Below are 23,682 nucleotides of genomic sequence, written 5' to 3'. Positions count from 1 at the left end.
GGACTGACGGCCAGATGCCGCCATGACCAGCAGCATGTGAAGATGCCGGTGGGCCACCAGCCACGTGGCAAGGTATAGATTTATGGAAATGGACTAATTTAAGCTATAAGCACAGTTAGCAAGAAGCCTGCCACGGCCACACAGTTTGTAAGCAATATAAGTCTCTGTTTTTACTTGGTTGGGTCTGAGCGACTGTGGGACTGGCGGGTGACAAAGATTTGTCCTGACTGTGGGCAAGGCGGAAAACTCTAGCAACACTTCAGTGTTACAAGACAGGAAAATTCTGGAGGTACAACCAAATACTTCAAAATGGTTGGTTGGCATGGCTGTGTCAATGTGAAATGTATCTTTACTACAATTTTTAAAAAAGTGTCAAAATTTAGTAAAAAATTTGGAACCTTATCATTAGCTTTTTGAAAAAATTATGAATTTAATTCTGTATTTTTTATACACATATGGCTTAAATGAAATCTCATCACATACTCATTTAATAAGCTCAGATAAGGCTCGGTTTATGCGTTTACAGTTCCTGGGGCCTCCAGTCAGGCAGGCAATTTGTTAACCTCCTAAATTAGCTCTGCTCTCATCGCTCCATTAACATTGAGATTACACATGAACTTAAGTTCAAGTTCGCCATTGACATACCTTAAAATTCTAAGGCCATGTAGCTATTAAACTTCTCAAAATCCATATCTTATTGAATTTTCAAATTAGGCATTTATAAGATCCACATCATTCCCTTTAAAACACCCAATGTTAAGTATGAGAAAGTTGAGCACTGAATATTTACTGTATTGTTTATGAGGAGATCATTCAAATAAAAATGAATATTCTGGGTCACATCTTTCTAAAGCTCAGTAAGTTTACTATGATTGCAGCCATTAACAGCATAGTCTTGTCCCCAGATTTAGCAAAGTCATGTTGAACCAAGCAGCACTACCTTTTCCTCAAACTTGCCAAATTCAGAAAAACAGAAAAACTTAGCATCAGTGGAGCTCCTGGTTCCACTGATGCATTTTTCAGGTTGTCTGCTACCAAAATAATAATAATAATAATAATAATAATAATAATAATAATAATAATAATAATAATAATAAAACAACCCCCAAAACCAAAACCATTTCTTTGCCTGCTGTATGGCAACTTAGAGTAGGATACGTAGGAATACAGAGTATTTGAAGCTGAAAGGCACCTTTCAAGAAAACTAGAATAAGATCTCTGCCTTGCACCCTCTGGCTAGGAGCCGGCCCTGGAAAGGGAAAGTGCCCTCACCACCACCCTACTACCCTCAGCAGGAAGCCTGACTTTCTCCTCTCCTCCTCTGAAGATGCCTGTGTCAGGAGTGTATGGCTCTACATCTAAGGAGAAGGAATGTCAGGAAGAGAAGCCGAGAATCTGGACCAGCAGGCCTGGCCAGGTCCCTCACCCCTCCCAGCCTCTGCCCAGGCTACTGCTGTTAAAGCACAGCCCTTGTCCTCTACTACCTACACATGGCTGTCCACACAAATGCAGTGTTCTATGAGCCTTCATTTCTGAAGGCGCCTGGGTCCCATTAAACTGATGTTAAACAAGCCTCTCGGGCTCTTCTTTTGCTAATCGGTCTTTTCATTACAGGGGGCTCAGCCCCTGCGATAGATGAGCAAAAGCTTGTTTTCTTTCCTGAATTGAAAGAAAGAAAAGAAATTCTTTCCTGAATTGTCTCAAAAAGGTAAAAAGGAACATTTACTTTTGTAGTGATCAAGAAATTTTAAATGATCCATCTCTAGAAAAGTAAACATTTGCTATTACATTTGTATTTAATGGGAAATTCTGTGTTTTGATTGCATACATGGATGGATGGATGGATGGATGGATGGATGGATGGATGGATGGAAGGATAGATATACAGACAGATAGACAGATCCTACATACTAAAGAGGAGAAGAATATGAAATGCCACCAAAGCACCAAAATCAAAACATTTCACACAACAGAAGAAACAAATCAGAAACATCGAACTGAGAAACCAACCACTTCATTTAGTATTTTTAATAAACTAGGAGCTGAAGACTAGTTCTCATTGGTAATTAAATCCCAGTAACCTACCATCTCCAGGGGACTCTTCAGTAACCCAGATCTTAACACCTTACCTTACAGATTGTACTAGTTTCTCCAGTCCTTACCTGTTGATAATCTCACTTGATTTTTATTTATATTAGTCTGAACTTTTTGTTTAAAAATCACATAATTCAGATTCTAATTAATCTTGGTTGTCAAACTGACACATGTGGTAGTTTGATGTAACTGACCCCCATAATCTCACAGGGAGTGGCATTAGGAGGTGTGGCTTTGTTGGAGTGGGTATGTCCTTGTTGGAGAAAGTGTATCACTGTTGGGGTAGGCTTTGAGGTTTTCTATGTGCAGGATACTGCCCGGTGCCTCAGTCGACTTCCTGTTGCCTACTAGTAAGACTCTCAGCTACTCCACCATGATGATAATGGACTGAACCTCTGAACTGTAAGCCACCACCACCTCAATGAAATGTTTTTCTTGTAGGAGTTGCCATGGTCAGAGTGTCACAGTGTGGGGCATTTTCTTGATTGTTAATTGATAGAGGAGGTTCCAGTCTACTGTGCAATGCCATCTCTCATCAGGTGGGTTAGGCCTATATAAGAACGTTAGACGACTCTGAGTCTCGGAGCAAACCAGCAATTAGCACTGCTCATAGTTCCTGCTTCAGTCCCTGCCTTCAGGTTCTCACCTGAGCTTCTGCCCTGGCTGCCTGAGATGAGGAACTGTAATGTGTAAGATGAAATAAACCCTTTCCTCCCCAAGTTGCTTAGGCCATAGTGTTTATCACAACAGAAAGCAAGTGAGGACAGATATAAATTATCTTGTTTTAATAATAAAATTACCATTATTAGACAATAAGTATTTTTTAAATGCTCAACATCCATAGCAATCCTGGAAATACAAATTAAAAGTACTTGGAGAGTCCATCTTATATAACCCAGTTAGAACGGTCATCGTGAAGAAAACAACTGGCATCCAACGCTGATGAGGATGGAGAGGAAGGGGAACCCATATTCACTGTTGGTGGTAGAGCAAACTGGGGCAGCACTTTGGAAATCAGTGCGGAAGTTTTTTAAAAAGCTAAAAACAGAACTTCCACATTACCTAAACATATGCCAAAATTACTCTATATCTCACCACAGAGATACTTGCACATACAGGTGTATTAGTGAGCTATTTACAATAACAAGGAAATGGAATCAGCTTAGATGTCTATCAACTGATGACTAGATAATACAAACATGGAATACGTACATAATGAAATTTTATTCATATTGTAAGAGAAAATGAAATAATAAAATTTATAGGAAAATGAATGGAACTGGAAACTATTAAGTGAGGGAACTCATGTACAGAAAGACCAATACCTTGTGTTTTCTCTCATGTGCAAATGCTAGCTCCTAACTTTTACATACATGCACTTACATGGGAATGAGTGTGTGTAGAGTCAAGGAGAGTAGAGAGGGGCCGTGGGGGTGCTATGGAAGGAGAAAGGGAACTGGAAGAGTACAAGGTTAGAAACATTTACGGGACAGGGGAATGGTGCAGGGGGATGGAGGAGAAGTGAGAGGAGGGTCAACAAATCTAATGACATAAGAAAATGCCATAAGGAGACTGATACTGGATCAAGTTATCAGACAATCCAAACCAACAGAATGACGTGATTGCAGGCACCATGTGTGTGGATGGATAAAGCTGCATCCAGAAGCCACTGGTTCCTAAACAATCCCAATGTCACCTCCTAGTGAGTAGCTGGCCACAGAGTACCAAAACACTCTAGGCAACTGCTGCTGCTCTTGCTTGTCCACCAGACGAGATGGTAAGAGACCTGATTGCTGAAGATGTCACAAGCTTATTCTGCAGGACACAGAGAGCAGGCTGGGACTGGGCCAGACCCTTCCTTCCTATGCAAAGTGTCAAAGTACAGTACTGAAAATATACAGTAAATATAACGACTTACTTCTGGGTAAGAGCATTGAAAAACCTGCCCTTGAAATAGGACATCACGTAAATATTTGTACAAAACTTGGTGAAGATAACATTTTACTATCAAATAGAAACATGGGTGATCCAATGAAAAAAAAGGATAAACTATTTTTCTTCATTTGAAAAGGAACGTTAAATGACTTGGTCAAGATCACAGAATAAACAAGAATGTTCCAACCTGACACTTTGGTAAAGACTGTCCTGCCACAGGAGACGTATGAGTCTCTAGTAAAAAAAAAAAAGTCAAATATATTCTTTTTCTTCCTACTACTGGCATCCATATCTAGCCTACATTTTATGTACTAAAGCTAGAGAAATTATAAACACCTTTGTGCATATTTCTTGCACAAGAACATTTAGATATGGCTGGTTTTGTGATCTCAAAAGCATTTGATTATGAAAATGACTTACATCAACAAATGCTATACTGTGGATTATACGTGAAAAGCATATTTATCGTGTCTATTTTTAAGATGAAGACTTCCAATTGTCTCTCCCTTACGACTCACTAAGAGCTGCAGTAGTCAGCACCCTAGGCTCGTTTTCTAGCCCTTTCATGCTCCTTCCCACAAACATCGACAAGTTCTCGTGAGAAAGTTGCAATGTCTTTCCAAGAGGAATAGAAATCAAACCAACCTCTGTCAGCTGCTTCAGCTGGCCCTTGTTCGTACTTAGTTCTTCAGACAGTTCATTCTTCTTCACTTGGAGGTCAGAGATTTCCTTCCTTAGTGGATTTACAAGCTCAAAGAATCGAATCTTTAAAAAACAAACAAAGGCAAATGAGTACTCTTGAGTCCAATGAGAACCAGGCACTGCCACTTTGCCCCGCAGCAGGCTGCCCTGGCCGCTTTCACTTTCAGCCGTTTACTCACTCTCATTTATTTGTGGTAAAGATAGCATCTGGAAAATTTTAGAAATCTGTCAAGTAATTTTATTAAGGTATGTTAGTACAATTGTTTTTGTTAGCCCTGTTGCCAATATCTTATAAAATTCACCACAGATATACATATACAGGAAACACAATATGCTACCAAGGATTCATACTAGCAGACTGGGAATACATTCTCCACAGATACAGCAGTAATAAATCCAATTGAATTTATAATAACAAAGTAACCTACAAAGTTAACTGACCTCCTTATTCTACATCCCTGCTTGCTTTCTCGAAGCACTTGGGCGACATTCCACATAAAACCCTTTACGTTGGTGTTTGTTAGCTTCTAGAGCAAGGTAAGCTCTGTGAAGGCAGGGATTTTATACACTGCTCTGTCAACTGACATCTCAATTTGATGAAGAGATACATTTTACTCTTTGCTCTAATCCTAGGCTCTTGGCAACAATCTACAATGTGGCTTCCCCTGCAGTGTTAGGGGACCTGGGAGTGAATCAGAAGGTACCTCTCCTATCACTATTCCCACTCAATTCAGACCTCTCCATTCCTCATTTTCCTGTCATCACCCAAGTACTCCAACCTACAGGGTTCTAAGAACCTAAGAAGCCATCAACAAGTCAGGAGAGAACAATTCAGGATTACTTACTACACAGGGATATAATCTAAAGTCCTTAACATACGAGTGTATTGCAAAAACACCCTATCTAATAAGCGGCCAAGTGCTAAGGTTGGTCCTTAAGGCAGTGAAATCTACATCAATCGGTTAGAATAATATTTCATGCAAAAGTGTGAAAGAATACTAAAACCCCAAAATGTGTATACTTATATGTACTAGGAATGAATTTTCAATGACAGCACTTACAGTATTTGTTTTAGACAGTATGTGTTGGTCAGAAAAACTATAACTGACCCAGTTCAATCAAAACCTGGACAGACAGCTAATGTCTGATTTTCTTTCAAGTCACTGATCCAGAAACCTTAACCCATTGAGAGCCAAGAACAACTCCCATGCCCGCAGACAGTAGGGAGCACAGTGAGCACTGTGCTAAGCATTGAACATGTTTTAGACACTCACATGAATCTTTACAACAGAAAAACATGTATAGTCTTAGCTGTTTCACAAAAGGGGAAAAGAAGGCTCTTAGGTAAAAATCATCCCCAACACAAACTGCAGCCGTCAGTGTGTGCTTTGGGGACTCCTGGCCCTTGGCCTGTCACTCTCCTCAATCCTTTCATGGAACTCACAAAACGAAAAGTATTTTCCTAGTGATACTAAGAGTGACTGTCTGATTCGATTCTCATTGATAGATGACGATGACACTGTGACTTTTAAAGCAAATAGAGAGTGTCTCTAAGTTTGTATTTTTATTTTAGATAAAGCGTTGCTATACTGCTCAGGCTGGCCACCGTGAACCCTTAGGTTCAAGAGATCCTCCTGCCTCAGCCTTCTAAGTAGCTGGGACTTCAGACAAGCACATCATACCCAACCCTTCTTGTGCCTAAATTGTTTCCTTAAGGTTTAATCTCAAAAATTGCAAATAGAATGGATATGCCCATACAAACAAAAATTCTTTAGGCCAAAAGGCGGTCCTGATACCAAACTGACTTGAGACTCACGCCAAAGATTAGGCCTAAGTACAAGTTTGTTTAGGAATACTAGATTCTTGCCGGGCCGGTGGTGGTACATGCCTTTAATCCCAGCACTTGGGAGGCAGAGGCAGGCGGATCTCTGTGAGTTCGAGGCCAGCCTGGGCTACAGAGTGAGTTCCAGGAAAGGTGCAAAGCTACACAGAGAAACCTTGTCTCGAAAAACCAAACAAAAAAAAAAAAAGGGGGGGGGGGAATACTAGATTCTGAACTAATCTATCACCAAGACTCTGCCCCATCTTTACCCACTAATAACCATAAAAACGCCACTCTCACCCACAATTCCTAATTAGTCCCAGATAATACTAATCTGGTTCAGCCCAGGCAGGGTGGTGGCGCACGCCTTTAATCCCAGCACTCAGGAGGCAGAGCCAGGTGGATCTCTGTGAGTTCAAGGCCAGCCTGGGCTACCAAGTGAGTTCCAGGAAAGGTGCAAAGCTACACAGAGAAACCCTGTCTCGAAGAAAACAAACAAACAAACAAAACAAAACAAACTAATCTGGTTCAGCCTCATAGTTTTCCCCTTAGAGAATATTAAAACCACCAGTGACTCATTTTATGGACTATGGAGTCACTAAAATTTTGGTCTTAAAGGTACTCTCCATTTTCATGAGGGTCGTTGGGTGTTTCCAAAGCAATACCCTTGGGGTGAGGTAGGTTTGACTTGCCTCTGGATGAGCCAGAGGAGGGGGTCAGAGGAAGACAAACAAGGCTATGCCAAAGAGAGAAAGGGTTCAGGAATCCACAAAGGAAATAAGGGAACACTTGAAAGTACAGAAAAAAGATGGAGCATGGACTGGTAGGAAGTGAGCTGAGGGGCTAGGGTTGGTCAGTGTCTCCCAGAAGCAGGAGGACTTGAGCTCAATACCCAGAACCCATATAACAAAGCCAGGTGTGGTGGCACATGATTAGTACCCAGTGCTGGGAGGGTGGGGCAAGCAGATTCCTGGGGTTCACTATTCTAATTAATTGGCAAGTTCCAGGCCATTGAGACTCTGTCTCAAAAATAAATGAGTAAATGAATAAAAATAAAGCTATGTCTGAGAAACACCCAAGGCTGTCCTCTGGCCTCTACACACATGCACATCCATGTGCACATGCAACAGTACACATATATAACACATACAAGCTGAATCTAGGAGAGGGTGGGTGACCAAAAGTGGCTTTCAAAAGGTACACCAAATGAATGCCAGCAGTTCAACCCTTAGGACAAGCCCGAGCCCCCAAGAACCTCAAATCTGGTTAAAAGTTTTGGTGTGACACTTATTCCCACAGGAGTGGGTCAGCAGTGGAGGAAAATCTCATTGTTGTCTTTCCATGTGACTTAGTGGGGGCAAGCAACAGTCATCTTGAGACAGAAGCTACTGTTGCAAACTGAACTACCCTAGGGGCCTAAGACCTTGGAACAACCACAGGTCAGGGAGTCTCAGTTTGGTCTGCCACAACACCAGGGTGAGGAAAAGCCCAAGGGGGTAGGCAACAGTGGACAGCAGGGTGACTGGAGGCTGACCAGAGGAAAGTACAAGCAGCTGGAGGCTAGGTTCAGGCAGAGAGGTGTACAGAGAAATACAGTGCTGCCCTCAGTGGCCAGGACCTACCTCAGCTAAGAACAGTCCTAGAGTCAACAGCCCTGGACCTGATGGCAACAGATGCATCAATCAACTGCTGAAGCCACCCATGTCCCATTCCCTACTACAGACAGAGCCCAAGAATGCTTAAGTTCCAGCTGATTACCATAGCTACATCTTTCCAGCAGGATCAGAGTCTAGAGGTTAGGCAAGGCCTAAGACAGGTTCTCTTCCTACACAGACCTGCTGTGGATGCTTCCCACACTACTAACACCCATGGGGGACATCTCCAACTAACTAGAACACGGGCCACACCAAAAGACTACAAAGTTCAGTATGGCCAGCAAGGATCTATGGCCCACAACGCTACCACAGTCAAGGAGGAGACACCTGACATGTGTCCTATGATGATATTTTAATTGTACTGAAATGTGATTTTATTTGCATGTTAATAAATAAAGTTGTCTGGGGGTCAGAGCAATAGCAAGCCATAGTAGAAACTGGGCAGTGGTGGTGCACGCCTTTAATCCCAGCTCTTGGGAGGCAGAGCTAGGTGGATCTCTGTGTGTTCAAGGATACAGTCAGCATTGGAGACACACGCCTTTAATCTCAATACCAACCAAAGAAGACCTGGAGGTCTGTACAGACAGGCAGTGATGAGGAGGTCATGTGGTTGGGTTTACAACCAATGAGAAGGTAGAATAGAAAGTCTATAAAAAAGACAGACAGACAGGAAGTAGCTCTCTTGCTGAAGAGGACAGCAGCAGCAGTGAAGGGTAAGGTTTTTAGCTCTGACCTCTTGGGCTTTCATCTCTGTATTGGCTCTGTGTTTCTTATTTAACAAGACCATTCATCTACAGTGTCCAGTATAGTATTCCAAACAGCGTAAGCCTCAGGGAAGCCTAGAGCCCACATGAATAACTAATCGTGTCTCCATGGATATAACTGGCAATCTCCAACTTCTGAGGCCCAGCAGGAAGCTGCTCTGATGCTTCATTCTTCTTGTTTTTATTCTGTCTTTCTTTTTGTTTTTAATCTTTTTTACTATTATGATTTCCCCCCTTTGGTGCACTTCTTAGTAGTTTTAACTTTACAGCACTAAAAATTGTTTTTATAGTCTACAAATACACATCTAATTTTGTTTACATATATTATTCATTAGGCCATATATTTTCTTTTTCTCCTTTTCCCCCCATGTTTCTCCATCTCTCCCTTTATTTTTGTGTTACTTTGATTGCACCTGCTCGTACCTTTCTGTTTCTATCCCCTTCTTCACTTATCTGACTTTGTTTTTGAACTTCTTCATAATTGAGAGATCTATTTTCTCTTCTAACCTCTTCCTCATTTCTCTTCCCCTCTTACAGTCCTCCACTTTTTCTTTCTTTTATTTAAGCTTGCTTATCCTTCATGCATCTCCTTCTCCTGCCTCCTTTCTTGATCCAGACCGACTCACAAGACAAACACTATGTTTTCTCTCCTATGTGGAACCTAATTTAAAATGAAACGTGTGTATCTCTGAACCCAGGAAAGGGGTCATGAGGAAATAGAGAGGGGACCTGATGATGTGTAAAGGAGAGCAGAGGAGGGGACCTCTCACGGGGAGAAAAGGAACCAGGCAGTGTAGGGGAGACTCCAGGAGAGGACAAGAGAAAACAATGCATAATGTCACATATGCATCGAAATGGAACTCACTACTTTGCATGTTAACTTAAAAGAGAAAAATAAAAAACAAATATATGAAGAAGGCCTCTACATAAATGTGCTTTTCAGTCTGAGAATGGGTGGAGCTTTATGTTTTTTTTTCCTGTGTGTGTGTGTGTGTGTGTGTGTGTGTGTGTGTGTGTGTTGAAACAAGGACTCCTGTTGTAGAAGATGGCCTCTAACTCACTACATAGCTGTAGGAGCTGATCCCCTGTCCCATGTCCTAAGGATTGAGATTACAGCATGAGCCACTCCCGCCAGCTTTTGAGTTTTGCACAGATGACACAAGACACTTACAGACACATATTCAGGAATGGAGAGCTGGTCCTCAGGACACTTACAGACACATATTCAGGGATGGAGAGCTGGTCCTCAGACACTTACAGACACATATTCAGGGATGGAGAGCTGGTCCTCAGACACTTACAGACACATATTCAGGGACAGAGAGCTGGTCCTCAGGACACTTACAGACACATATTCAGGGATAGAGAGCTGGTCCTCAGGACACTTACAGACACATATTCAGGGATGGAGAGCTGGTCCTCAGGACACTTACAGACACATATTCAGGGATAGAGAGCTGGTCCTCAGGACACTTACAGACACATATTCAGGGATGGAGAGCTGGTCCTCAGGAAAGGATTTCAGCTTCACATACTGCTCTTCTGTCAGCTCCAAGTCTCGCAGGTTTCGACGGACATCTCCAGCTTTCTCTCTTAGCTGATAATTTGTCTCTTCTAATTGTTTCTGTCTCAATAAAATAGTTTCCATTTCTTGTTTCATTAGTTCTTGATATTTCCTACATTGAGAGAATTCATGGCAAGCTTTAAAATCACTGAGATTTTTGTGAGTTCCATATAGTATTCTTGGCTATCATGAGTGCGGATTTATCTAACTAAACATGAAGTGACTAAACCATACAGATTAGTAAATGTATAATCCCAAATTATTAGAGACCAACATTCTTAAGTAGTAACCAAAAATTCAAATTACAATATTATACATATAATCTGCTAAAGTCTTAACTTCTCTATATTGGCTTTGGATTCTAGTTATTAATTTCCATTTCTCTTTGATCTTGGTACTGCAAGACACATCTCTTTAATGCAGTTAACACTGAACCCCATAAAGTATTCATTCAAGCAGCGAAGCCAACCACTGACCCATCCCAGCAGTGTGGAGCCCAGAAGCTGATGTCAGAATGTCTTTCTCAGCTGTTTCTTCACCTTACTTTTTAAAAACAGGAGCATGCACTGAACCTAGAGGTCACCATCCTAGACTGGCTGGCCCGTGAGCTCCTGGGATCTACTTGTCGTCACCCTTGCTGGGATGGGGTTCTGGGAACATACCACCACTCTCAGCTTTTACTGGGAATTCAAACTCAGGGCTTTCAGCAATCACTTTACCTCTGAGCCATTTCCCTGTCCTAGCGGAGACCTTAAAAGACACCAACAGAAATCTGAAAGATAATGTTCACTGATTTTTTTTTTTTTTTTTTTTTTGAGACAGGGTTTCTCTGTGTAGCTTTGTGCCTTTCCTGGAACTCATTCTGTAGCCCAGGCTGGCCCTGACCTCTCAGAGATCTACCTGGCTCTGCCTCCTGAGTGCTGGGATTAAAGGCGTGCACCACCACCGCCCCTCATTGATGGTTTTGCTTTGTCTTTATACCTATCTTGCCTCGGTTGACTTGTTATTTATTTATTTGTTATTTTCAGACAAGTCTTGCTATGTAGCTCTAGCTGGCTGGAACTCTCTCTGTAGAGCAGACTTGGCTCATAGAGATCCGCCTGCCTTTGCCTCTCCAAGTGCTGGGATTAAAGGCGTGAGTTACCATGTCTTTATTTTTTGTGTATACAGGTGCTTTGTCTGCATGTATGCCTGCACACCAGGAGAGTACATTAGATTGTGAGCTGCCATGTGGGTGCTGGGAATTGAACTCAGGACCTCTGGAAGAGCAGTCAGTGCTCTTAACTGCTGGGCCATTTCTATAACCTTGCTTTTCACTTTCATTGAGTGTTTCCAATGAACTTATTCTTGTTTTTATAGAAACAATACAGATTTTTCCACTAAAACGTCATTGTTTATATCACTTTAAATTACATTACATGGTTATAATTGGCATAGGTACATTGGAGAGTAAACAATAAATTTTGACTTCATTTCTTTGCCTGTTTGTTGGAGACAAGGCCTCAACTAGCCATGGCCTTCAACGCACTGTGTAGCCAAGGACGAGCTTGAACTCCTTTTTTTGTTTTTTGAGACATGGTTTTCTTGTGCAGCTCTGAATGTTCTGGAACTAGTTCTCTAGACCAGGCTGGCCTCGAACTCACAGAGATCAGCCTGCCTCTGCCTCCCGAGAGTTGGGATTAAAGGTGGGAGCCATTACACCAGGCTTAGTTCACTGTTAAAGGTATATATCTACCTGGAGAAAATACACAGGCATGGTAGTAGTATACGAAACAGCTGTGACAGTGCAGAGTGTTTTAAAAGTGAAGGAAGAACAAGGTGATCTACATACCAAGTTGTGGTCAATTCAGAAAGCTCCTTATATAATTTATGGGTTGCTTACAGGGCCAGTATTTGTTGAATAAATGTTTAATTTTAACTGTGCATTTGTATACTGTTATAAAGCAACCTTTGGTGGTCTGCATGTGAGGATAATAAGCAAATCTAACTTAAAATTTCCCTATTATAGCCCATAACAGCACGCATAAACAAGAATAAAATGACTTTTAGTTGATAAATAGATGTTAGGCTTTTGTGGAAAACATGTCTTACTTGGCATCTTTCTTTTGAACAGTCAACTGATTGTCTAATCTCAAAGTTAGCAGCTGCTTCTGGTGAAGGGCGTCATTCAGTTTTTCCTCCAGCTCTTCAATCTGAACAGAGAGAACACAGTTTACACACTCAGCTTTCCGTTAGCATAACAACAAACACTTAGAAGAAACAGAGTAAGAGTCTTCAAAAAATCTGGGCTGAAGCTACTGTCTCAGAAATGTTTGCGCCAGGCTATCATTGAGATGGCTTTGTCCTTAATTCACATGCACAGCTCACTCAGAGGAGAGCTTCATGGATGCACTCTGTTCACACTGGTAGTCAATAGTTAGTCTGAGTGCGGCACACCTTCCATTTACTGCCACATGGCTGATGTCAGAAACACCCAAAACAAAATGAGTAACTGCTAAACTCACTCACCCTGTAGCTTCTGGGTAAAAAGGAAAATGAGTTTCTTGTGACATGCTTGCCTGGACCACTATGGGTTCCCCATCAATTTCACAAACCTCCACATTTCCCTTTAGCTTGCCCTTAAAATATGCTAACAAATATTCACCACTTTCAAGTAACTGTCTTTGTAAAAACTTCTACACTGTAGCAGAGTACTCTTAAAGAGACCATTGCCAACAACTTCCTCTGCAACTAACTGAAAAAGACACGGCTCTAGCCCAGAGAAATCTTCCAGTTCTCCAGTACGTTGTGCTTTCTGTAAACCCCTACATAACAAACTGGTCCTCCGTTTGTCTTGTTTCCTTTCCCTTCTTGTGTCTCCTTTAAAACAGACAAGTCTAACTGTATTTTCTGCTTTTTCTAGAGAGGCACCACTAAGAAATTGTTCTAGCTTCCTCGTGGGCAGGGCACTTGTGAAGCAGGCTGAAAGCTCTGGGTTTGATCCCTAGCACCTTAAAAATAAATAAACAATAAAAATTTAAATCAATCTTTTATTTTATGGCTTACTGAATTTTTATGTGTTTGAATGTTTTGCCTGTGTGTATGTATGTGTACCATGTTCGTGTCTGGTTCCCTCACTGGCCAGAAAACAGCACTGGATCCCCTGGAACTGTGGGTTCTGGGACTCGAACCCAGGCCATCTGTAAAAAGTGTTATAACTGCCTAGTCATTTCCCCAGCCCTTCCTTTTTATTCTCAAGTTATGTATGTGTGCAAGTGTGTGCATGCCAGAGCAACTTTCAGGAGTTAGCTCTCTTTTCACAAGATGGTCCCAGGCTTGCATGGTAAGCATCTTTACCCACCAAATCATGTCACTGGCCCAAAATAAATACATTTTTTTCTAGTAGAAGGCCACTGTAGTATTTTAGTATACATAGCATTGAACTAAAATTGTTCTTCTAACAAGTTAACGAGAAAGTACAAATGAAACAAAAAGAAACAGTGCTGGACAGAGAGGCTAATGCAGGAAGAGCTAAGAACAAGAGTCAAGTTAGTTCACTGTCAGGAGGAAATGATTTTCTTAGGCACACAAGTAGTAACACTAAAGAAATGTGTCTTGTAATAGCTCACTATTTCTTGGGGCTAGTTAATCTCTACCAGGTATTCCATGAACTACCCTGGGACTAAATAAGCACACAAGGCAGAAATACAAGAACCAGGCCATCCTTATCTACATGACACACTTGCTAAAGACAGTGGTCACTTAAGCCTGACTTCTGTGATACAGCAACTCTCGGACACATAGTAACTGTGTAGGAAGGTAACAAGGAAATCAGATTTCTAGAGAAAGAACAATTCCGATTCAACAATACAATCATGATCTTGATTCTTCTTATCAAACTAGTCAGTCATATCACATTTGGTGAAGCACAAAACTTGGCTACAAATCACTCCTATGAAAATACATATTACACTAATGCTGTACTTTAAAAAGTAAACCTACAAAAGTAATCCATCCATACTCACATTTAAAACACCCATTTTTAATATGCAAAGTATAAAAAGTCAGTACTGGAAAAGTAATGTTATTCTTTAAGTTCTGATTACATATACTTTTTTTTTGATATAGTGTCTCTTTACATAGCCCTAGATGTCCTGGACCTCACTATGTAAACCAGGCTAGCCTAGAACGCAGAGATCCACCTGCCTCTGGTTCCAGAGTACTGGGATTAAAGGTGTGTGCCACCACACATGACTTATATACCAACTTCTTATTTATCTTCACTTTAAATACAACAAGGCAAGTAAAATAAAATTTGCATTTGTTCTTACCTTTGTAAGATAATCCATTTTCAAATTGTCGATCATCATATTTTTTTGGGATAGCTCGATTTTCAGTAACTGAATATTATGAAGTATTTCTTTTTTTTCAATTAACTGCCTGGTAATTCTGACTTTACCCTCTCGTTCTTCTGATGAGGAAACATCATCTGTATGAATGGTTGTTTCTAAACTAATATCTTCAGATTCCAGAGAACTAGAGATGTTTACTTTTTTTGACTCCTTGGCAATTTTTCGAGACATTTTATTATTCTGGGTCAATCTTCTGTAGAGTAAAAAGAAATAACCTTAAATATATCAAAAAACCACTACGAGCATATAGTGCATTAATGAGATACAAAAGACTGCCTCGACCATTAGGCACTGAACGATCTCAAATCTATGCCAGATCACTACCACGAATTACTTCTCAAATCAAAGATTGAATCATTAAATTCTTTTTTTTTTTCCTCTTGGTTTTTCTATACAGGGTTTCTCTGTGTAGCTCTGGCTATCCTGGACCTTGCTCTGTAGACCAGGCTGGCCTCAAACTCACAGAGATCCGCCTGCCTCTGCCTCCCAAGTGCTGGGATTAAAGGAATGTGCCCCCATGGCAGTGGAGCAAGAATCTTACTCGAAGGAAACAGGAAAATAAAGCCGTGTAAAAGAGAAAGGATAAAGCCCATTAATACCAAGAACCACAAACTCAAGGAGACAATGCCTTCTGTCTTTGTCGGTATAAGACTGCACAGAAGTTAAGTCTGGAAGGATCCTTTTTAAGGGGAAAGGGTGAAGAAAGGTGAAATCAAAGACAAATCCTCGCGCGGGTTACAAAGGACCAGGGGCGAGCTTCTCCCTCTTTGGCTAAGATTTACAAAGTCTCCACTTGATGCATTTTAGCATCTTTGCACCACGCGTGAAAGAAAGGGGAACAGATTCCTGGGAGCTGCTTGAAGCGTCCGTAATTCCGCATACAAGGCTAACACCAGCCTCACCTCGGACACTTGATGGAACCAAAGGCGTCTTCAGTCAGCAGCTCAGGCTGCAAACCCTCCACGAGTATCTCGGGGCCACCAGACCGTTAGGGAGCGGTCACCAAGACAACCATGCGCCCTGCCCCTGAAGAAGTCGGAAGAAGCCGGGGCGCGCAGGTGCCCAGGCCCTCCCTCCCCGGAAGCCAGTCCGAAGCGGTGCAGGCTGGGAGTTGGAGTCCCGGAGGAGAGCCCCGCCCAGCGGCGGGCGGAAACGATCGACTCTCGCCCAATCGCGACGACCATCAGGCAGCTAACATTAACCAAGTCCGACTTGATGTTTTCTCGCGAGAGGTGAGCATTCCCCAGCTCGCGGCGGGGAGGGGGAAGAAGAGGCCCCGCGGTGTCCGACCCGACGTGTTTCCCGCTGGAGTTCCGTAGCCGTCTGGGTTCCGCCCGGGTCCGGATTCTACGCGGCGGGGGGACAAGATGCTCAAGTCCAAGACGTTCTTAAAGAAGACCCGCGCGGGCGGCGTGGTGAAGATCGTGCGCGAGCACTACCTGCGGGATGACATCGGCTGCGGGGCCCCGGCCTGCGCGGCCTGCGACGGGGCGCACCCGGGCCCGGCCCTGGAGTCGCAGCCCCGCGACCAGGCGAGCAGCCTCTGCCCGTGGCCGCACTACCTCCTGCCGGACACCAACGTGCTGCTGCACCAGGTACGGGGCCCGGCGCCGGGCCGCGTGGTGACGAGGGGGCGTGGCAGGGTCGGGAACCGGAGGGAGGCGGGGCTTGGGATGGAGGGGCACCTGCTGTGGCCACCCTCCCTTCCCGTTATCCAGGCCGAGGTACTTTCCCCTGACGTTGTTTTTCTTTGCTTTTCTTTTTTTTTCGGTTCTTGGAGTCGTAGGTTTAGACACGGTAATTTGCTAACTCCTGGTGTCTCTTCTGCTTTAGATTATAAGGGCCCGGAAGCCGGGGACCTGGGCTTCTGTGGCATCCAGAGTGCGACCCCCAGGCAGCTTGTAAGTGCCTACGAACAAAAACTGTGTGGGCCAGCATATTGATCTGTCCATAGCTTTAATACTGCAAACGTTTGCGGTCCGTTTTACGGGGGCTCTTCTCAAGCCTACAGGGCCCGAGTGACTGTTGTCACTTTTTCTACAGCAGAGTAACTAACGCTTTGGCCTAACGGAGAGTCAGGGGATTAAACTGTAACCGAATTTTAGGCTTTTGGCAGCAGCAATTTCTAAGAGGACATGGGAAAATTAACTTTGTGCTTTTGTTTTTAAGATTGATGTCCTGGAGGACCCTGCTATCAGGAATGTAATTGTGCTACAGACAGTCCTGCAGGAAGTGAGAAACCGGAGTGCCCCTATATATAAACGAATCAGGGATGTGACGAATAACCAGGAGAAGCATTTCTATACGTTCACTAATGAGCACCATAAGTAAGTATCAGAAGACCACAGAGCTACCGAAATGTAAAGGGAAGTGCCTGGGAGTCACTGATCAAAGACAGTCTGCAGTTTCACGTGCTGTTTGGTTGTTACGTAGCTGTGTAGAAAACATTGCTACGTGGGGCTCACGGAAGATCACAGTGTCAGTGAGGTCACACCTTAAACTGGGATCTACTGGCTATAATAGTACTTTTATGTCAGAAATACTCCATTGAAGTTGTGGATATTGAGTTGAATGATAGATTCTTTGGAAATGAGAGCCATTCAGGCTCCTGCGATACCATAATATGTCAATAACATATAGGGTTAAAAATGTGTGTTTGTGAAAAAGATTTTTAAAATATGAATTTATGATTAATAAGTTTTAAAGGTTAATATCTTACAGCTGATTTATTGAAATTGGATTTCTAAAAACAATTCTTCATTATAATATAGGTTTATGACCTTTGAACTCAGTGTGTGCTCTCAGACCATAAAGGGATTGCCTATAATCATTAATAATTTATGATGGGTATCTATGATACTTTTTCAACCTTGAAATTATTAACATTTTGAACTGAGTAGTTGTGTGTTGTGTGAAAACTATTTTATAGGTTATAGGTGCTTCGCAGCATGTTTGGCCCGTAGAGGCCAAGTGTGTTCCAATAGCATTCTCCTATTAGACCCAAGTGTAGTAATCCAAAATGTTTCCATACCTGTCGGGTGTAGTCCTTTCTTATATCTTGAAACTAAGTATTGCGCGCGCGTGCGCGCGCACACACACACACACATACACACACACACACACACACACACAGACACACATATAGAGTAAAAGTGCCTCTGGGCTGCTTATTCATTGTACCTCCTTAAACTCCAGAAACAGATACCACTTGTTTTCTATACCAGAAGACCAAGATTGTATGGAACATGCGCATCAGATTGCTAACGTAGGCTTAGTAGGATGTCTATTAGTTAAGTGCTTTGAGTAGGAATTAGCAATACAGGGACTGATTAGAAGACTTTAGAACGCTAGGCAAATCTTATGTAGATTTTGTTACTTAAGTCCGGCACGGTAAAACCAAATTCAAATTTTATAACCATGTCTTTTACGGATAAGCTTAGGTTTATCAGATTTGTAACCAGAGGACCCCTGTGCACCAGAATAGTTATGAATGTGGCCCAACACATTTGTAGATGCACAGAATTATGTTGCAGTGTCCAAAGGCTGGACACCCCTGGAAGCATTAGTTAGTACAATTAATGGTAGGAAATAAAGTAATACTAAGAATATGGCTTTGAAGAACAGACTTAAAGACGTATGTAAATGTACTTTCATATTTGAGAGCTGAGGCCTTCTAGGTTCTACATAGTCTTTGCTATGTATTTAGTGTTGACCATGGATGATCTACATAGATCATGGATTGAGTGGCCATTGAATCACATGATCAGTGGTCACACACTGTAGAGCTTAGCAGTTGGCTGTTAATCCATGGTTTGTTGAGTAGAGTTTTATTATCTGGTCTGCAAAGTTCTATTAATCCTTCCCACCCAGGAAACTATTATTTAACACCCCAGTGTGAAGTCTAAATTTTAACATTTTCTTTTTTTGAAGTGAAACTATTAGAACCTCTATATTTTCCCATTAATAACATAAATTTCTTCTTCAGAAAATTGTTGTCTTGAGAACTTGAAAGGATCTTAACAGAATTGTTTTGACCATAGAAGTTCAAGTTAAATACATATACCACTGACTTTTCACTTCAGTGCCTGTCAGACCACTCAAGTTTTTACACATCCTTGTTTCTGCTGCTTACCTTGTAATTTGTGGTTTCCTCCCTTTTTACATTTAGAGAGACCTACATAGAGCAAGAGCAGGGAGAGAATGCTAATGACAGAAATGATAGAGCCATCCGAGTAGCAGCCAAATGGTACAACGAACATCTGAAGAAAATGTCGGCAGAAAGTCAGCTACAAGTTATCCTTATCACAAATGACAAGAAAAACAAAGAAAAAGCTGTAGAAGAAGGAATACCAGCTTTCACATGTAGGTCTGAACATAGACGCTTTTATGCATGTTTGCAACTGTATGTAAAAATTAGTATCAGGCCAAAGGTTCACATGACTCATTATCTCATTGTCCTGTATAATTTCTTACGATCTTTTTACATTTGAAGCAAATATTTTTCAGTTTTAATGTGCGGATCTTTTGCCTGCATGTATGTATGTGCATCACATGCATGCATTGACTGGAAGTCCAAAGCAGGTGTCCAGAGCCGTGGAACTGCAATTAGGGATGGATAATGAGCCGTCGTGTTGGTGCTGGAAACTGAAACAGGGTCCCCTGCAAGAGCAGCAGCTGATTTTCATTGCTGAGCCGTCTTTCTACATTTTATTTTAAAGATTTCTTTTTACTGTGTTTATTTATTTACTTTTGGTTTTTCGGGACAGAGTTTCTTTGAATAACAGCAACTCTGACCGTCCTATAACTTATTCTGTAGACCAGGCTGTCCTGGAACTCATGGAGATCCTTCTACTTCTGCCTCCTGAGTGCTGGGATTAAAGACATGCGCCACTACCGCCCCACGTTCTTTTTACATTTAAAATTTCTCAGCTAGTGAGCTAATAAGCAGTTGTAAATAGTGGCTGTTAATTTTTCCTCACTATTTGCAGTTGACATAGTAAAAATTCATGTATGCTAGACCCATTGCTTCTTTTTAGTTATGATCACATCAACAGATTTAGTTTTTGTTTTATGTATAAAAAATGGCAGATGTACTATCAAAACAAGATCACCCATGTTCTCTCATGCCTAGATAAAATTATGGACCCTTAAACTTAAAAACATTTAACTTATTTTTCAGGTGAAGAATATGTAAAGAGCCTGACTGCTAACCCTGAACTTATAGATCGTCTTGCTTGTTTGTCTGAAGAAATGGTATGTTTCAGTATGTTCTGTTTTTGAAAAAAAGATATAAAAATAGCCTTCTTGGATATTAGACTTATAGTTACCAGATTTATAAATTAGAATGTGCCAATAAGCTAGAATAGGAACAGAGTGAGGTTATAAACAACCAAACAAAAAAGATTATTGTGATTAGCTTATTGAAATGACGTTGCTAAATAAATTGACTTGATGTGAGCTAAATAGCAATAACTATGCTGTTATTAGCAGAGCTGAATGGAGTATAGTTGGAAGCTTCATGTAATTCTTGTCTTGTTGCTTGGCACATAGCTATGATAAATGTAAATGGTAGCTATTGTTAAGTTATTAAAAATGTTATCTTAAGACCTCACACATAAAAAATATGCAGAATTATTAATAAGACGCAGTCTTAATGACTTTCTGTACAGTTAGTGACCATTCTGAAGCTGTGGAACTTCACATTGAATTTCACACTTTGACTATCAAATATATGTTTAAGTGCTTAATCTACCTTATCAAAAAGAAAAGCAGTTGACTTTATGTCCTCTTTCATGACTCAAGTGTTATTATTACCTGATAACAAATGATAGCTGTTGTTACCAAAGTAGCTGTATCTAATAGGACAAGATACGTATATCCATTCTGTTTCTTTTCTTTTCTTTTCTTTTTTTTTTTTAAGAGATTTTCTATTCATTTTACATAGCAACCACAGATTCCTCTGTCCTCCCTCCTCCCACCCCCGAGTCTTCTCCCCAACCCACTCCCCATTCCCACCTCCTCCAAGGCAAGGTCTCCCCATGGGGAGTCAGCAGAGCCTGCTACATCAGTTGAGGCAGGTCCAAGCCCCTCCTCCCTGCACCAAGGCTGCGCAAAGTGTCACCATAGGCAGTAGGCTCCAAACCATTCTGTTTCTTTAACTAACAATTTTTCTCCCATCCTGTTTTGTTTGTCTTTAACTCCTTTACAAAACTAAAAGAATGCTAGAAGATGTAAGTTGGACTGGCCTTTTGGAATACGTTTTTTGGAGTACCCTCTCTAATAACTAGTTACTAGTGACATGTTGATGCTTAAATGTAATTTAAATTTTAAAATCCATTTTTTCAGCTGTATTATACATATTTAGCTAGTCAGAGAATTTGAACCTAGTGGCTACCATGTTGAACATCATTGAAAAGATAGCACTTTCATTACAGCAAGTTGTTTTAGATAGCAGTGCCCTGAAAATATATTCCTCTTAGTTTAAATTCAGTTGTATATTTATTTCATAAAGTAGATTTTTAACTTGTATGATACTCTTGAAAACAGTACATTAAATAACAGACTTTTGATTTGCTTATTTCATAGAATGAAATAGAAAGTGGAAAAATAATATTTTCAGAGCACCTTCCCTTAAGTAAGCTCCAACAAGGCATAAAATCTGGTTCATACCTTCAAGGAACATTTAGAGCTAGCAGGGAAAATTATTTAGAAGCTACGGTGTGGATTCATGGAGACAAAGATGATGAAAAAGAGGTAAGCATGTGTACCGGCTGGTTTGTGTGTCGACATAAGCTAGAGTCATCAGAGAGGAAGGAGTCTCAGTTGAGAAAAATGCCTCCATGAGATCCAGCTGTAAGGTATTTTCTCCAGTCGTGATCAGTAAAGGAGGGCACAGCCCATGGTTGATGGTGCCATTCCTTGTCACATGGTCCTGGGTTCTAGAAGAAGGTGGGTTGAGCAAGCCTTGGGAAGCAAACCAGTAAGCAGCTCCCCTCCATAGCCTCTGTATTAGCTCCTGCCTCCAGGATCCTGCCCTGTTTGAGTTCCTGTCCTGACTTCCTTTAGTGATGAACAGCAGTGTTGAAGTGTAAGCCAACTAAACCTTTTCCGTCCCAACTTGCTTTTGGTCATGGTGTTTCATCACAACAATAGAAACCCTCACTAAGACAATATGTAAATTTGCCTTTTTTTTTTTTTTTTTTCTCGAGACAGGGTTTCTCTTGGAACTCACTTGGTAGCCCAGGCTGGCCTCGAACTCACAGAGATCCGCCTGCCTCTGCCTCCCGAGTGCTGGGATTAAAGGCGTGCGCCACCACCGCCCGGCTGCGTAAATTTGCCTTTTAAAGTTTCTTAAAATTTCTTTTTTGTGTATGTATATGTGCATACACAATATGTGGAGGTCAGAAAAAAACTTGAACAGGAGTTGGTTCTCTCTTTGCAAAGAGTGGGTCTTAGGTATTGAACTCAGAATCTTAGGCTTAGTGGCAAGCCTAAGATTTCTCCTGAGTCATCTTTCTGGCCCCTGTATAAATTCTTTTTTCTTTTTTATTTTTTTTCTTTTTTCTTTTTTGGTTTTTCGAGACAGGGTTTCTCTGTGTAGCTTTGCGCCTTTCCTGGAACTCTATTTGTAGATCAGGCTGGCCTCGAACTCACAAAGATCTGCCTGCCTCTGCCTCCCGAGTGCTGGGATTAAAGGCGTGCGCCACCACCGCCCGGCCGTATAAATTCTTTATACACTAAAATACTTTGTGCTCATTACGGTTTTTGTATGAGAATTTAAAATTGCCTCACTTTTTATTTTTAATTAACATGTGCATGTATGTATCTGTGAGTGGAGGCCATAAGACAGCCACAGGTGATATCCTTAGAAGTGTGGCCTGTTTCCATGTAGATACTTTCTTTTGACGTAGAGCTCAGTAGTTAGGCTGGACTGACTGGCCAGTAAGTTCCAGAGATCCTCTGTCTCTTACCTACTTAGGGCTGGATGACAGGTGTGGACCACCGTGCCCACGATTTTTCTGTGGTCTTGGGCTTACTCAGATCTGCATGCTTCTAAGACACACCTTATGACAGAGCCGTTTCTCCACCCTACCTTCTTCTCTTCCTAGTTGGTAAAAGAATAATAAATACTAATATAATAAAGGACCTTCTTTTTTGGCTTGGCTTGGTTTGATTTGGTTTGGTTTTTTTGAGACAGGGTTTCTATGCTTAGCCATGCTGTCCTTGAATTCACCCTGTAGACCAGGCTGGCCTCGAACTCACAGAGATCCTGCTTGCCTCCCAAGTGCTGAGATTAAAGGTGAGCACCACCATTGCTCAGCTAATAAATGACTTTTTTTATGAGACTGATGATTTAAAAGTTTTCTACTAACTCACCTTTTAAGAGAATCATCATCAAATACTATAAAATGAGGTATTTGTTTTATGTATCTACTTGTAATAAATAATATATGCACAACAAAAAGGCTTCACAAACACATGATAGCTGCTCTAGAGTGTTTTATTTATCAAATTTGTCTAACTTTTGACTTGCTGCATTTTCCTTAGTCTTCAACCTCAAGCCATGAAAGTAGTTGTGTTTTCATTTTTATCAGCCAAGATCTTGAGATTTAAGTAGTTTGATCTTCCCAAGTATTTAATTGCCATTGTTTATGGTGGAGTTATAAACAAAACCCATATTTCCTGAATTTTTTTTCTCCTTGAAGTTTAAAAATTAAGAGTATATAATGAATAGTACTTTATTTTAATTTTTAAA

The 23,682-nt window shown here is 41.3% G+C and overlaps 2 protein-coding genes across 10 annotated transcripts in view; one reads left to right on the top strand and one right to left on the bottom strand.

Annotated features, from left to right (window-relative positions):
* Positions 1-16,141, bottom strand: part of Pibf1 (progesterone immunomodulatory binding factor 1) — a 188,013-nt gene extending 171,872 nt beyond the window's left edge. For 3 of the 4 annotated variants that reach the window (XR_013042572.1, XR_013042573.1, XR_013042574.1), the window contains exons 1-5: positions 15,830-16,141; positions 14,847-15,120; positions 12,628-12,728; positions 10,450-10,648; positions 4,675-4,794 (exon numbers count right to left, since the gene is read on the bottom strand). Coding sequence is in view for 1 of the 4 variants with exons in the window: in XM_006978006.4 (XP_006978068.1) it covers positions 4,675-4,794; positions 10,450-10,648; positions 12,628-12,728; positions 14,847-15,098 (672 nt within the window). In the remaining 3 variants the exon portion in view is untranslated. The remainder of the gene's footprint in view (positions 1-4,674; positions 4,795-10,449; positions 10,649-12,627; positions 12,729-14,846; positions 15,121-15,829) is intronic. The other variant, XM_006978006.4, reaches the window with a different exon arrangement.
* Positions 16,142-16,294: 153 nt separating this feature from the next.
* Dis3 (DIS3 exosome endoribonuclease and 3''-5'' exoribonuclease) overlaps positions 16,295-23,682 on the top strand; it is a 33,638-nt gene continuing 26,250 nt past the window's right edge. For 2 of the 6 annotated variants that reach the window (XR_013042570.1, XM_006978007.4), the window contains exons 1-5: positions 16,295-16,522; positions 17,097-17,254; positions 19,096-19,289; positions 20,107-20,180; positions 21,513-21,680. Coding sequence is in view for 4 of the 6 variants with exons in the window: in XM_006978007.4 (XP_006978069.1) it covers positions 16,295-16,522; positions 17,097-17,254; positions 19,096-19,289; positions 20,107-20,180; positions 21,513-21,680 (822 nt within the window). In the remaining 2 variants the exon portion in view is untranslated. The other 4 variants (XM_042285270.2, XM_042285271.2, XR_013042571.1 and 1 more) reach the window with 4 other exon arrangements.

This window comes from Peromyscus maniculatus, chromosome 9 (assembly GCF_049852395.1).
Source record: "Peromyscus maniculatus bairdii isolate BWxNUB_F1_BW_parent chromosome 9, HU_Pman_BW_mat_3.1, whole genome shotgun sequence".
Classification (NCBI taxonomy): domain Eukaryota; kingdom Metazoa; phylum Chordata; class Mammalia; order Rodentia; family Cricetidae; genus Peromyscus; species Peromyscus maniculatus.
This window is presented reverse-complemented; position numbering and strand designations above follow the sequence as displayed.